This window comes from Eleutherodactylus coqui, chromosome 11 (genome assembly GCF_035609145.1).
Source record: "Eleutherodactylus coqui strain aEleCoq1 chromosome 11, aEleCoq1.hap1, whole genome shotgun sequence".
Classification (NCBI taxonomy): domain Eukaryota; kingdom Metazoa; phylum Chordata; class Amphibia; order Anura; family Eleutherodactylidae; genus Eleutherodactylus; species Eleutherodactylus coqui.
This window is the reverse complement of record NC_089847.1, coordinates 115,871,424-115,885,422: the sequence shown is the minus strand read 5'-3', so window position 1 is coordinate 115,885,422 and position 13,999 is coordinate 115,871,424. Positions and strand designations below refer to the sequence as shown.

The following is a 13,999-nucleotide window of genomic DNA, read 5'->3' as shown; positions in this document are numbered from 1 at the left end:
TATTTTCCAAAGGTATCATAATTCTCACGTTCTGCTTTGGTGTAACTTTGGTGCTTCATGCAACACGAATTTCATAAAAGTATAACAAATCTGCAGTGGAGGCTCATAACCGGCTCCAACGCAGATGTTAGCAAAGCCTAACTAAGGCCTCATGTCCACGGGCAAAAGAAGAATTAAAATCCGCAGCGGATTTTAACTCTTCTCCTGCACGTGGATCCGCACCCCATAGGGATGCATTGACCACCCGCGGGTAGATAAATACCCGCGGATCGTCAATAAAAGGGATTTTTTTAAAATGGAGCATGAAAAAATCTGGACCATGCTCCATTTTCGTGCGGGTCTCCCGCGGGGATGGCTCCCGCAGGCTTCTATTGAGGCCTATGGAAGCCGTCCGGATCCGCGGGAGACAAAAAAATCGCAATTTACTCACCCGCTCCGGATCTTCCCTTCGCCGTGGCTCCATCTTCTCTCCGTCGCGGCCGGATCCTTTTTCTTCGGGCCGGCGCATCCGTCGGGCCGAAGAAAGAAGATCCGGCCGTGACGCAGAGAAGATGACGCCGCGGCTAAGGGAAGATCCGGAGCATGCAAGAGGTGAGTTAATTCTTATTTTTATGCCTCATGTCCGCAGGGCAGGTGGGACCCGCTGAGGATTCTCCACGGAGAATCCGTAGCAGGCCTGATTTTCCCCGTGGACATGAGGCCTAAAACTTCAACTGAGTATTCGTGACCATCCAAGGGGAAGGAGAAACGTTTTCCATCTTACAGTAATGACATATAAAATCCAAGCATTCATTATAAAGGAGCAGCTTTCATTATAGAAAAACCAGCAATGTAATCTGGGCCAACTCACAGTGTATCCAGAGGGATCGCAGAGGCCACACACTGACTACTCCAACGGATGACGTAATAGGACAGCAGCATGTTAACGGTGCGAGGTATATGCTCCAGCTGTAATTGGAGGAGCTGATTTTCTCCAGCAAATGCCTGTTAGGATAAACATACAGTGACAGATTTACCAATACTGTGTAAAATGCAGATAGTTTAGGACTAAATGCGCCAAATTTATCAGCAGCTCATGCTGGATAATGAATCTCACAAGATTTTTGTACTGTAAAATCTCTTTCTTGTCTCATTCACTGGAACACATAGCTGAAGACTGTCGGTATAGTTACTGCCACTAGGAGGCGGACACTGAACAGAAAGAGTGTTAGCTCCTTGAACTAACCATACCCTTCCTGCAGGCACCAAGCTAACCTATTTGCATGCAAGCAACAGGAACAGCCAAAGTAGGATATGGAAACAATTGTCGTCTTGGACCGGAACTGGGGGACCTGTGATTTGGGATGCAAAGTGATCAAGCGATGGCAGAATGTCCTGAAGTTCTAACGCATTTATTGTTATTGTAGTTTCTTTTCTAGTCCAAGTTCCTTGCGCCGTGAGATTTCGCAGAGTACCCCCAGACAAAGAGACTGGCATTTGTGGCGAGCACCTGTCATTGGAGTGTGAGAAAGGAGCATCGCAGATGGATCAGTGGGAATGCAGCTACGAAATTAGGGAGTGGTGAAGCTTCAGAGATGTTCGGAGAGAAAAGGCCTACTGGAGACACCAAGCATGAAATTGGCCAAAAGGAATCGCCTCGAAGGAGGAGTTCATTAGCCCCAACATTCTCATGTGGCGATGAACGGTCACAGGATTCTGAGTTTGCAGCGGGCACACCTGCTACTGAAGAAGTAGTTTTTTTGATAACGGTAGTACAGTGGCCTGAGCTGTATCGAATAATAGATCCAGAAAGTCCAGACGCTGGGATGACGAGAGAGAAGATTTGGTTGAGGATCCATGCAAACCTGGACAGGATGTTCAGAATGATGTGGAAACTCTCCCCCGAAATAGGGAATGGGCACCATCCTCCTGGAGTGGGGGGAGCTATTACCGATGGCAGAACCTATGTAAAAACTATGGTGGCCTATTGACAGCCCAATGGAATGGTCGTGAATTGATAGTGATTGAACTGCATGGCAAAGCGAAGAAAACGCTGGCAGACGGAAGACATAAAGATAGGCATCCTTGATGATCGACAAAAACTCTTCCGGTTCAATGGATGCAATGATGGATCTCAGTAACTCCATGTGGAAATTTCGGACTTTCACAAACTGATTCAACATCTTCAGGTCCAGAACGGCCATCCTTCTTAGCTACCACGAGAGTGGAATAGAAACCTGCAAAACATTGAGGTCTACCTCCTACGGACACTAAGCTAAAACTGGTTAGTTTGCTGCCTGCGGAAGGCGCATAGCTAGTAGGAGGAGTGACCACTCTTCCTGCTGAGTGTCTGCCTCATAGTGGTAATAGCTATACCCACAGTCTTCAGCTGTGTTCCCCCAATGAAACAGATGAGAAATGTCTAAATTGCTTTAACAAAAAAAAAACAACAAAAAAACAAAACAGCTGATATGGCATGAAATAAAAAGAGACCATACTCACCTGTCTTCAGCCCCCTAAGACATAGCTGATCGGCTACAGCAGCCGGTATGTACGTCCGACGGAAGTCAGATGACATTATCCAAACTCCTGGAATCAGCGTTCACATCATGGGTGCCACGATGCAAGGAGTTCAGGACAATGATGCTGCGGCCTCCAATTGGAGGACGTTGTCACCTGACTTGCAATAGATATACTTACTGGCAGCCAAAGCCTGAAGACAGAGGAGTGTGGTTTGTTTTTATTTAATGCCATGGTCAGCTGTTGAATTTATTTTTTTATAGTGTAACATCCCCTTTAATAAGCCACACAACACGTGCACCAGAATTCTGCCTGAATTTGACTAGAAAGTCTGGCACAGAGTCAAGTCCATAGCATTTCCATGTGCACTTTTTCCAAAATCATATACATTTCGTTAGACCAAAACTGTGCAAATCATAATACTAACCATCTGATAATCCCAAATAACATTACAAGTGGCAATGGGTACCAGCAAGTGACTGACCAACTTGTAACTGAAGTCTTCACTGATACAGCAAACATCAGTTTACAGCAGTATGTAAAAAGGGGTAGTACTTCCACCATCTCAAATTCTATGGATATACCATAAACGTCCAAGATGGGACGACTCCTTTAACAAATGCACACTGATGGCTGTCTGACTTACCATATCTCCCATCCTTAGCAGGTGCTGCTCCAGGAGGAGCAAGGCACGGCAGATCATGAACCGTGTGAGCGAGATCTTGCAGACCGCCTGGCACACAATGCCAGCAGCTGTGGTACTACCATAGAGATTGGCGAGGTTCATCCGCACGTTCAGAGGCTGACCTAGAGTTAGAATGCAAAATAAATGGATACTGATCATTTCCAATCTAAACTCTGACACTTATTGCAGCTTTCCCAATACTTATAAGGCTAAACCTATGGAGATTTACACATCTACATAACAGCCATAGAACGCACAATTACAATCACCTCCAATTACACAAATTGTGCGACACTTTGCAATCACTGTCAAATGAAACATCTAATTATTGAGCATGTATAGGAAAAAAAACAACTCTTACTAGGCTCCACGGTTTGGTCCATTTCCATTGAGGTCTCATAATCCATCTCTCGAAGCAAGTTGGCAATGGCCGACAGGGGATTTCTGATGTCCTGCAGCTTATTGTTGATATCCTCCATGAGGTTTTCACTGTAAAGAGCAGAAAAGGAATTCATTTTACTTCACACCAGATAGTGGGTCGTCAGGCTCCCCCGTTACCGGGGTCGTTCCCCTTAGTATATACTAGGTGTGGCAGATGGCTGATAATCATCTTACTGGTAGTTTAGTTCTAAGTATTCTGGGCTTGCTGCGAGACATCAGCTCTCTATAATCAGCCTTCTTGTATATTACATAATAGCCAATCTAAGCAAGTAACGCTGCAGTGTAAAGCATTAGTGTGCGCTTCAGACTACAAACAGATCAGTGGTTAATAGCGTTGCCCAGGACTAGAAAAATAACGAGTCTGCTGTATTTCGAAAAACAGCGCCACATCTCTCTATGGGCTGCGTCTGGCATTGCAGATGAGCTGCTGTGATACCAGACACTGCCCATGGACATACGTTGTGCTATTTCAGCAGTCCCTTTTTCTAGTCCTGAACAAGAGCCCTGAGCTGGATTCACTGATCATACCCGTGCCTTAAAGGGGCTGTGCCATCTCAGCATTGCTTTATTCACAGGATAGGGAATAACTTGCCGATCAGTGGGGGTGCAACCATTGGGAACCGCAATAATCCTGAGAGTTTGTCCTGGAGCGTCACAAAGTTCTGGCAGCTGTGGCTGCGCGAGTTCACCTCTACTCCACTCACTTTAGTAGGTCCAACGGAGATTGCAAACACTTGAACATTGCCATTTCCAGCAGTTCGACTGAAGTAAATGGAGCAGAGGTGTGCATGGCCACAGCCTGCAGTATTCCAGGATGTAATATCGGGATTGTCAGACCCACACCAATCAGCTTATCCCCCTATCATATGGATCGCGGGGCCATATTGCTCCATATATCGCAGCTGCTGGCACACGCGCCACTCATTGGAGCTGTTAACCCTTTAAATGCTGACAGCGGAATTTAAATCCCCGAACAATGTTCGTGGGTCCCATACACACCCCCCCCCCCCCCCCGTCATGAGATCGTAGGTTGCCATGCTGGTGTTATGGCAGCCAGGGGCCTTCTGAAAGGCTTGAAAGCATGCCTGTCAGATCGCAGTATAACGTACTACTATAGCATTTCATCATACTGCAAAAGCGATCAAAGCATCGCAAGTTCTTGTTCCCTCTAGGGACCAAAATAAAAGTAAAATTAAGTTTTAAAAAGTTTTACTAATTATTAAAAAAAATAAAAAAGTAATAAAAGTTAAAAAAACGAAAACCCTTTTGCCATATTTGTAATAAAATAATCTAAGTAATAAAACAAACAACATATTTTGAATCGCTGCGTCCGTAAAAGTCTGCTCTATCAAAGTAGCACATTATTTAGGCCGCACGGTGGATGTAGTCAGTAAAAAAAACTAAATAAAAAAATAAAAAATGCCCGAATTGTGCTTTTTTGGTCACAGTTTCCAAGAAAAAAAAAAATGGAATAAAAAGCAATCACAAAGTCATATGTATTCAAAAATGGTACCAACGGAAACTACAGGACGTCCCGCGCAAAATGAGCCCTTGCACAACTACGTTGACGGAAAATTAAGAAGGTTATTGCGGTCAGAAGGCGGCGACAGAAAATAATTTAAAAAAATTATATATCTTTGAAAAAAAATTAAGTACAGCAAAAAAATAAATAAATAAATAAACTATACACGTTTGGCATCGTAGTGATTGTACTGACCCATAAAATAAAGTTATCAGCATAGAAACAAGACGCACTCAAAGATGGCAGAATTTCTTTTTTTTCTGTTATTTCATTCTACTTAGAATTTTTTTTTAAAGTTTTTCAGTACATTAAATAGTACCATTAAAAATACAACTCGTCCCGCAAAATACAAGCCCTCATGCAGCGACGTCGATGGATAATTAAAGGAGTTATGATTTTTTTAAAGGGGGGAGGAAAAATACGAAAATGGAAAAAAAAGGGTCATTTCCTTAAGGAGTTAAAGGCTATGGATAATGAATAACTTGCTGAAACTGGAATACCCCTTTAAAGGAAAGGAAAAAAAAACCAGCATCACTAAAAGGGAAAAATCTAGAGGCAGATTGACAAATTATACACAAAAGTATGAAAAAAATAAATAAAATAATACAGTGAAGGTCGGAGTGGCACTTACACATCGTTTGCAATTAATTCTTCCAACACTTGTTCTGCAACTTTCTCTGGGGGTTCTTGACGGCAGCAAGCCCTCTCAATCATATATGCCATATCTATGGTTATGCTATCTCCAATCATACGTAAGCACTGCATCAGGTAGATGGTGTCACTAGCCAGATCCACATCTGCACAAAAGTGGAAACAAAAATGAAGAAGCATATAGAAAAAGAACAACACACAAAAAAGTAAAAAATACAGAGCAGTTAAGGCTCTCTCCACATCCGAGTCGGAGCCTTCGCTGGAAACCTCTATCATAGATACGGTCCAAATCCCATACAAGGTAGAGCATCATGCTGTGTCCAGTGAGATGCAGGGCAGCGCGAGAGCAACTTGATGGACCCGAATATAGTCAATGGGGCCCGCCAGTCAACGTTCAGAGCCACGAGTCTTAGAATTTCTCTCCTATCACGAAGTGGAGCAACAGAAATCAACATGCACAGATGTGAAGAGAGCCGACCACAAACATGGGGCATAAAGAAAGAACCCTCATTTTGTACACAAGAAGAGTGTATATGCACTATGAGGCCTGCAAAGAATGTGCATTCATCAGCATTTTGGAGGAAACTAGTGGACATACCGTCTGAGATAACACTTTCATCCTCGGTGAGCAAATGCTTGGCTGGTAGCAGGTACAGATGATCCATTAAGGAACAAGGGGCCAAGAACGAGAGAAATCCCTGGATGAGAAAACGGAAGGTAAAAAGTTGCAGTTCCTCTAATAACGGTCGGCCTCCCACATATCAGAGTGTTGGCATCTTGCCATAAAGGCGCCAACGCCTAATAGCCCTTTTACATGGCCAGACAGTCGTTTAAACGACTGCACAAGCGCCGACATCACCGCTAAGGCTGTTCGCACTCGTGCCGAGGCAGAGCGTTTACACTGAAAGACTCCTCGCAGGCTTCTCGCTCAGCGCTTCACCTTCTACGTTTACACTGCCGCGATCCAGAGATAGTTTTTTGCTGACAAAGTCAGTGATAAGGACAGGTGAGCGATTTTTTTGCATTTACACGTAACGATTATCGCTCAAATTCATTCGTCTGAACGATTTTTGAGCAATCATCGTTACGTGTAAATGGGCCATAAGGGTGTCTTCAGACATGGCGGAATATTCCGTGCCAAATGACGCATGTCTACCACGTGGATTCTGATGAGGATTTGCAGCAGATATGCAATGGCGATTTTGCCATTGTAAAGCCGCAACTATTCCAGCACAAATCCGCGTCAGACATGTAGATTTCGGTAAGATTCCTCCACGTGTCAATGCATCCTAAATGTAAGTTGACATGGCAAAATCTAATGCAGATTTTTCAGCTCAGATTCCACCTCTGAAAACCATGGCAGAAAGCCACAGCTAAGCCACAAATTTCTGCAACGGATTTTGCAGCCAATTAGCATGTAGATTTAGCCCCGTCAACAGGTAGAATACGCTGCGGAATTTCCGATATGATTCCATGTGATAAGCCCCTTCTTAACAAGGATCCATGTGCAAATTTTGTCCATTGACAGAGCTAAATCCAGGGGAGCATGCATGGCCTTATAAGTCTCCTTACTCACCACTTATGTGACTCCAAACACCTTGCTGGTGCGCTCCTAGAGATGATATTCTTCCCAACCCACATTATAGGCCTTTCACTAGCCAAGCCAGAAAAGTACTGCACACTGATGAGGGGCAAACGCCCCAAAACAGCTGTCTGTGTATGGTTTTCTGACTTGGTTTTGAGGCTTGGTTTTCAATTCCCAATCATTGTTATAAAGACTTGTTTCCTGCAAATCAATGAACCCTTGAATGCTTCCATCCAATAGGTGGCGCTGCAGAGGTATTGTTCCATCCTCTGTGGCAAAATGCATGGTGGAAGTTTGTGACTCAGCTGTGGATTTCAGCGAGGTTTTTAGAGGCAGAACAGAATCTAAGATTTGCTTAAAGGAACGGTAAATCTAAAGTATGAATTAACACCAGCTGATTAGGCGCTATTGTTCCCTGTTATCAGCTTATCAGGTTAGAGAAAGATCGGCCATGCTGTTCTTTATTAGAACTGATAGTTCATGTCACAATGTTGCAATTCCATTAAACTCTACAAACCAGGTATTGAAGCTATTTTGTATGTACCCTCTGGACTTACATGTAATGTCTCTAGGGTGTTCCTCCATCATGATCATGCTGTACTTTCTAATAGCGTATAATGGTAACTGTGGAGGTACTTACTCTGACACGGCAAAAACACCACGTGGCTTTCCAGCTGTTACACAATTACAACTAACAGCATGCCCAGGTTGTGGAACATTGCTACAAGTTCGAATGAACATGGGCGGATTTTACTGAGGAATCCACGGTGGGCGTCTGCCCGCAGGTTCCGCAGCAATGTCCGTCCATAGCAAGCAATGTAAAAGTGATTCTTCCATGCACACAAGTGGAAATCACTTGCGATTTCTGCTTGCAGAGGAAAAAAATGCGTCATGCTCCTTTTTGGTACGTTTTCTGCACGAGCGTTTTCCATTGAAGTCAATGGAGCCATCCGACCCGCAGCCCATCTGGAATCTCAATTCCGGATTTACTGCAGGCAGCCACGACGATGCGGGGAAATCTGTACTGCGCACATGCACCGGCTGGCCCATCCGCAGTACAGAGAATGAAGAAAAATGCAGGTACACAGGGGTCAGATTTTTGCCCCTAAAAATGCAGGCAAGAAAACAATTTTTTTTTACTAATGCGTGTTTTTAGAGGCTTTTTTGGATGGATTTCTTTTCTTTTGCAAGTCACACGTTCTTTACATACTTTGTAGCATTTTCATTTTCTGTTTTTGAAAAATCTACGCAAAAAAAAAAAATCAGGAAAAAAAACCCCTGCAGTTCTACAGCCTGCTGCAATGGTAAAGAGAGAAGCCATTGGTCCAAACAACGCAAAGGAAGGAAAAGCAGTGTTTGTGCTAGACTTCATACTTTACTGCTGACCTACCACTAGCATCCTGCTGCAGCATTTTTTTTCCTGCCACAAAAAAGCCAAAAAATGTGACTAAGACTACCTGCACTCGAGCGCGAATCTGAAGCGAGATGCACAAAACTTGTGTGACTATGAACCCCATTCTTTTGAACTGAGTTATTCACATGAAGGATTTTTCTTCCTCCTAGCGATGCTGAGGGTTTAAGAAGTCACTGCTCGTCCTATTTTTTGGCGTTCTTTTGCAACGCCTCGCCCATTGTTTTTAATGGGACCTTAAAAGACAGGGCATGCACTCGATGTGATGACCACCCCCCCCCCCCCCACTGAAAACAATGGGAAAAACACTTGTGATCCTCTGACGCGCATATAGCACACGCCCGGGGATCCCAATTTCACAGAAGTGATGCAAGGAGTTCTTAAATAAAATCGCGCATAGAAAGAACGTTGGAAAGCGCGATATCAGGAAGAGTTTTTTCAGCCCGATATTCTCGCTTGTTTGATTGTAGCCTAAAAGCACAAAATGTTTCTGGAACACACCGTGTGAAAGCGCCCTTAAAACAGAAAAATATTTTGCTCTGAACATTGCAAGAACTCAAGATTCACCTTTCTGAGCAGACAGACCATGCTGGAGTACGGGTGCACCATTAGGGCAAGCGGACGAGACAGTTCATCCTGATATTGCAGGCAGCAGGTATAGAATTTAGACCATGATTCCACTTGTAGATCCCGGAACTCATCCAGGTCCATCTCATAATCCGTCATCTGACTGTGCAGCTGGAAAATAGGAATGAGGCTGTAAATTAAGTTACTCGGACATGACATGAGCAATACAGGACCTTCATGCCCATTTTATTAGAACTACGGCGATTTCCCAAAAATAAGACTGTCATATTTATTTTTGCCCCAAAAGAGGCACAGTGTCTTATTTTCAGGATGGGGTGAGAGGGGGCTTATACTCACCTGGTCCGCGGCATCTGGGTCCCTGGCACTGCTGATCTCTGTTGGCAATGTGGCAGGCTGTAGTGTCCTCTGCATTCACACAGAACTGTCCGTCTGGTGACAAGGCTTTGAATACCCCGTCTCCAGCAAGCGAGTGCCTTGATTGACTCACGATCGCCGTGGCTCAGCCAATCAGAGCCAGCGCTCAATGAGCCAATCACAGCCATTCAGTGTTGCCATTCACCGAATGGCTGTGAATGATCGAGCGCCGGCTCTGATTGGCTGGCGCTCGGTCTAATCACAGCACTCGCTTACTGGAGGTGGGGTATTCAAAGCCCTGACACCAGAAGGAGAGTTCTGTGTCAGCACAGAGGACACAACAACCTGCTGCAGACCCGGGGACCAGCAGGAGAGTCTCAGACGCCGCGCAGCCAGGTGAGTATTGAGGTTCGTATTTTTTCGGGGGAGGGCTTATATTTCACACCCCCTCCTCAAAAAAATAGAGGTAGGGCTTATTATTTGGGCAGGTCTTATTTTGGGGGGGGGGGGGGACCGTAGGATTACACTTAGACAGTAAATGAGAAGTTGTATAAATCAGTGAGGAAATAATTCTGTTAGAATATTCAATATGGAGAAGCTCACGTCATTCTCTACCACTGCAGTGACTTCTTTCTTCATTTCTTCCCAGGACAGATCCTGTAACCTCCCAGCGTTTCTTTGATAAATCTTTCAGTAAAAGTAACAAAAATATATTAGAAAGTCAGTAATATGAAAAGTAGGAGGGAAAATTCAGTTTTACAATGCACATAATGCAGACAGTCCATGGGTGTGAGGTGTAATGTCCGCGCGCAGATTTGATCTGCAGAATCCGCAGTTCAAGCCACCCATAGGGAACCATGGGCGTCCGCACTTCAATTTACACATGCAGATTTATTTTCCAAATTCCGCATGAGGAAAACAAATTCGCAACATGCTCCATATTAGTGCGGTTCCCACAAGGACGGCTTCCATTGAAGCTAATGGAAGCCATCTGATCCTCGGCCCATCCGCAATTGACATTGTGGATGGGCCGCGGATTCCGGGGGAAAACAGGTATTCAAAAAAAAACAAAACTACACGTGCGCTGGCCGACACTTCTGCGCATATCCGCAGTACAGAAAAAGGAAGACTAGCAAAGGTACGCAGGGTCGGATTCCGCTGCGGGATCCGACCGCCCATGTACAGGAGGCCTAACTAGCGGGTATAGCAGATACTATGAGGTATGAATACCATTTTTCAAAGGTGAAGTGGAGTTAAGCAAAGTATATGCAGCATCTATCTGTGCCCTTAGTCTATCGACATACGTGCCAGTAGAAAATATTGGCGTAAACGTTAACATTGTCATAGGGACAAATTCATCAGACACAGGCCCACAGTGTGTTCTTCTGGCCCCCGTCTGGCTGCTATGTGCAGGCATACCATTTTTTCTGAGTTTTGACTGAGTTTTGATATACAGAGTGCCACCGCAAGCAAAACAATGTATATTGTGTGGTATACATTATTGTTACAATGGATTCTTATGGTATCCATCCCAAACCTCTGTCGGACAGACATCCTGAGGGATGCCCGAAGGAAGCTTCAGGCTCTATGTATACAGAGAGCCTTATACCCAATTTAGACGAGCTGTTGGGCAAATGATGCTCGACAGCGTGTTGCAGTGACGCTCGCTCCTATGCTGTTACATGGGAGTGAATATCGCTGCCATTGCTCACAGTGCTGCCGGCATGGAGGCGGACAGGCTGGAGAGCGTTCTCCACCAGCCCACCTCTATTCACTGGATATGGGGGAGCAGGGAATCTCAGGTGACCCCAAGGCTGGCGGGAAGTAGAGTGGTTACGCCACGCTGTTCGGCTTTGTCTTCTTGGAGGAGGGAGTAACAGTGTGTCTGAAGCAGCGCTGCTCACCCTCCTCATTGAGGGACAACCAAGGAAGTTACCTCATTTCTAATGCCCAGCCAGAGGGAAAAAAAAGGAAAAATAACAAAAAAGGACAGAATGCCTACAGAGCAGGAGGTCTGCCTCCTAAGGCAGTGTCCACACGGAGCTGATTTCCAGCAGGCATTCTGCTGCAGGTTAGCCGTGGAAAGCCTGCCTCCAAACCTGCACCATTTGGTGCAAGTTTTAGCGCAAATTCCTGTGCAGAACTCACTCCCTCATAGAGAAGAGGTGAATTCCACAGCAGAGGCGGTGATAAAATGGACATGCTGCGGAATTGAATTCCATACCGCAAGTCAATTTCTGCACAGGTTTTGTGCGGGTTATTTCCGCAGCTTGTGGAAGAGATTTTAAAAATCTCCGCCACTCTGCTATTATTGTAAATGCCGCAGTATTTCCGTGCGGACGGTCCACACTGAAATTCCACCCCATGTGAACCACACCTAGGGACACTAAGCTAAAACAGATTTAGCTCAGTGCCTGCAAAAGGGGTGTATAGCTGGTAAGAAGTCTTTTTGTGTTTAGGGTCGCCTCCTAGTCGCAGCAGGTATACCCAAGATCTTGCTGTGTCTCCCAATAACATGGATGACAAATATTGATCGCTAAGATGTGCAAGCAGTAGAGATGAGCGAGCGTACTCAGCCACGCCCCTTTTTCGCCCGAGCGCCGCGATTTTCGAGTACTTCCGTACTCGGGCGAAAAGATTCGGGGGGTGCCGTGGGTGAGTGGGGGGTTGCAGCGGGGTTTGGGGTGGAGAGGGAGAGAGAGAGGGCTCCCCCCTGTTCCCCGCTGCTACCCCCTGCTCCGCCACGCCTCCCCCCCCCACCCCCCCTGAATCTTTTCACCCGAGTACGGAAGTACTCGAAAATCGCGGTGCTCGATCGAGTAATTACTCGAAACGAGTAGGTTCGCTCATCTCTAGCAAGCAGCAATACAAAAAAATGTATTCCAATAAAAGTATCTTATGTTCTATCTAAATAGCTTGACTATTTTATGAAATAAAACTGCGATGAAAAGTCTGATGTTACTCCTTTATATATAGGCCATTTTTTACTTAAGAAAACACGAGTTATATATGAAGGCGTCAGAGTCAGGGAAAACTGAGTTGATGGAGGTTTGGCTTACCAACTCCACAGCCCTGCCCACTGTGTATTAAAAAGGTGGAGCTTTAAACATACTCTGTTAATAAAAAACATATCGCAATGGTAATTGATGTCTAATGTCATTCAAACAGAAACTTGCCTGCAGTGCTTTAAGTAGAGCAGTGATGGTAAATCTTCCCGGGGAGAACAAATACTCCAGGTAAGTCTCCTAATAGTAAAACAGCAAAAGTAGACAGAAAATCAACTGGTTTCCAGACAAAGTCACCAATATGAGTAGAAGGTGTCACCATGACAGGACCATTGTGATCAAAGCAGCTAAAACAAGCCCCGCAAACACTCCACTAGTGGCCCAATCATGAACTACACGTGATCGAGGCAGGAGAACAATCTAAAACAATCTACAGATCGTCATTCAAGCGCTTGAATAAACACAACATGGTACGGGCACATTGTTGTTTAAGGGTCCTGGATGAAGCTAAGGGCGAAGCATGCGCAGGGATTTCCAGCCCCTCGGTCACATGGTGACACTTTATTCTGGTTGCTCCTATCGTAGGTTGATATAAGCAGGATTATCTTTGGGCACTTCATATATGTGTGATGCATTTCCCGATGTATTGATGCTGCATTTCCTTCATGTTCCGTTTTTTAAATAATTGTTTCAATAAACACCTTTTTAATGATAATTTCTGCAGTCCTGTATTGGACATTGATTTTGGGGTTATTTTTTTAAGTGTGTCAAACATTTATGCAACTTAGTATTAGGTTATCCATCGATCACAACAAATCTTGGCTCCCTGTGCAAAAATGAGAACGCTGAAACGGTCCTGTAAACAAGCAGCTCTTTAACTAACCCGAGGGTCTTGTTCATCTCCAATGTTAAGGTCTTCATCAGGCAGCTGATTGATGAAAACTTGGTTCCATTGCCCGGCTTGGTTACTGGAAAACAGTCAGTGTAGTTGTGTTAGATGTAGCAATTGTTAACATGACTGGAGCATCATAACTACAATGTACTACAATCAAGATATATCAATGCATTACAGACTGTTACCATCTTTTTGCAGTCCTCACTGGGAGCAGCACAAGGTAGTGTCTGTCACAGCCATATCTCTACTGTATGTATCTGTGCAATAGTTTTGGAGAAACGTACATTTTATCCGTAGAGGACTATGATGCATAAAGGACTACTTGAAGAAGAAGTAGTCCTGGATATTCATGCAGGCTAGCTA

General features: G+C 44.7%; 1 protein-coding gene across 1 annotated transcript in view; it reads right to left on the bottom strand.

Moving 5' to 3' along the window:
* NUP160 (nucleoporin 160) overlaps positions 1–13,999 on the bottom strand; it is a 51,892-nt gene that overhangs the window by 25,916 nt on the left and 11,977 nt on the right. Inside the window, exons 10-18 of the mRNA XM_066583295.1 lie at positions 13,625–13,709; positions 12,913–12,981; positions 10,340–10,423; positions 9,362–9,532; positions 6,397–6,496; positions 5,779–5,944; positions 3,546–3,673; positions 3,146–3,306; positions 851–984 (exon numbers count right to left, since the gene is read on the bottom strand). Coding sequence (XP_066439392.1) covers positions 851–984; positions 3,146–3,306; positions 3,546–3,673; positions 5,779–5,944; positions 6,397–6,496; positions 9,362–9,532; positions 10,340–10,423; positions 12,913–12,981; positions 13,625–13,709 — 1,098 coding nt within the window. The remainder of the gene's footprint in view (positions 1–850; positions 985–3,145; positions 3,307–3,545; positions 3,674–5,778; positions 5,945–6,396; positions 6,497–9,361; positions 9,533–10,339; positions 10,424–12,912; positions 12,982–13,624; positions 13,710–13,999) is intronic.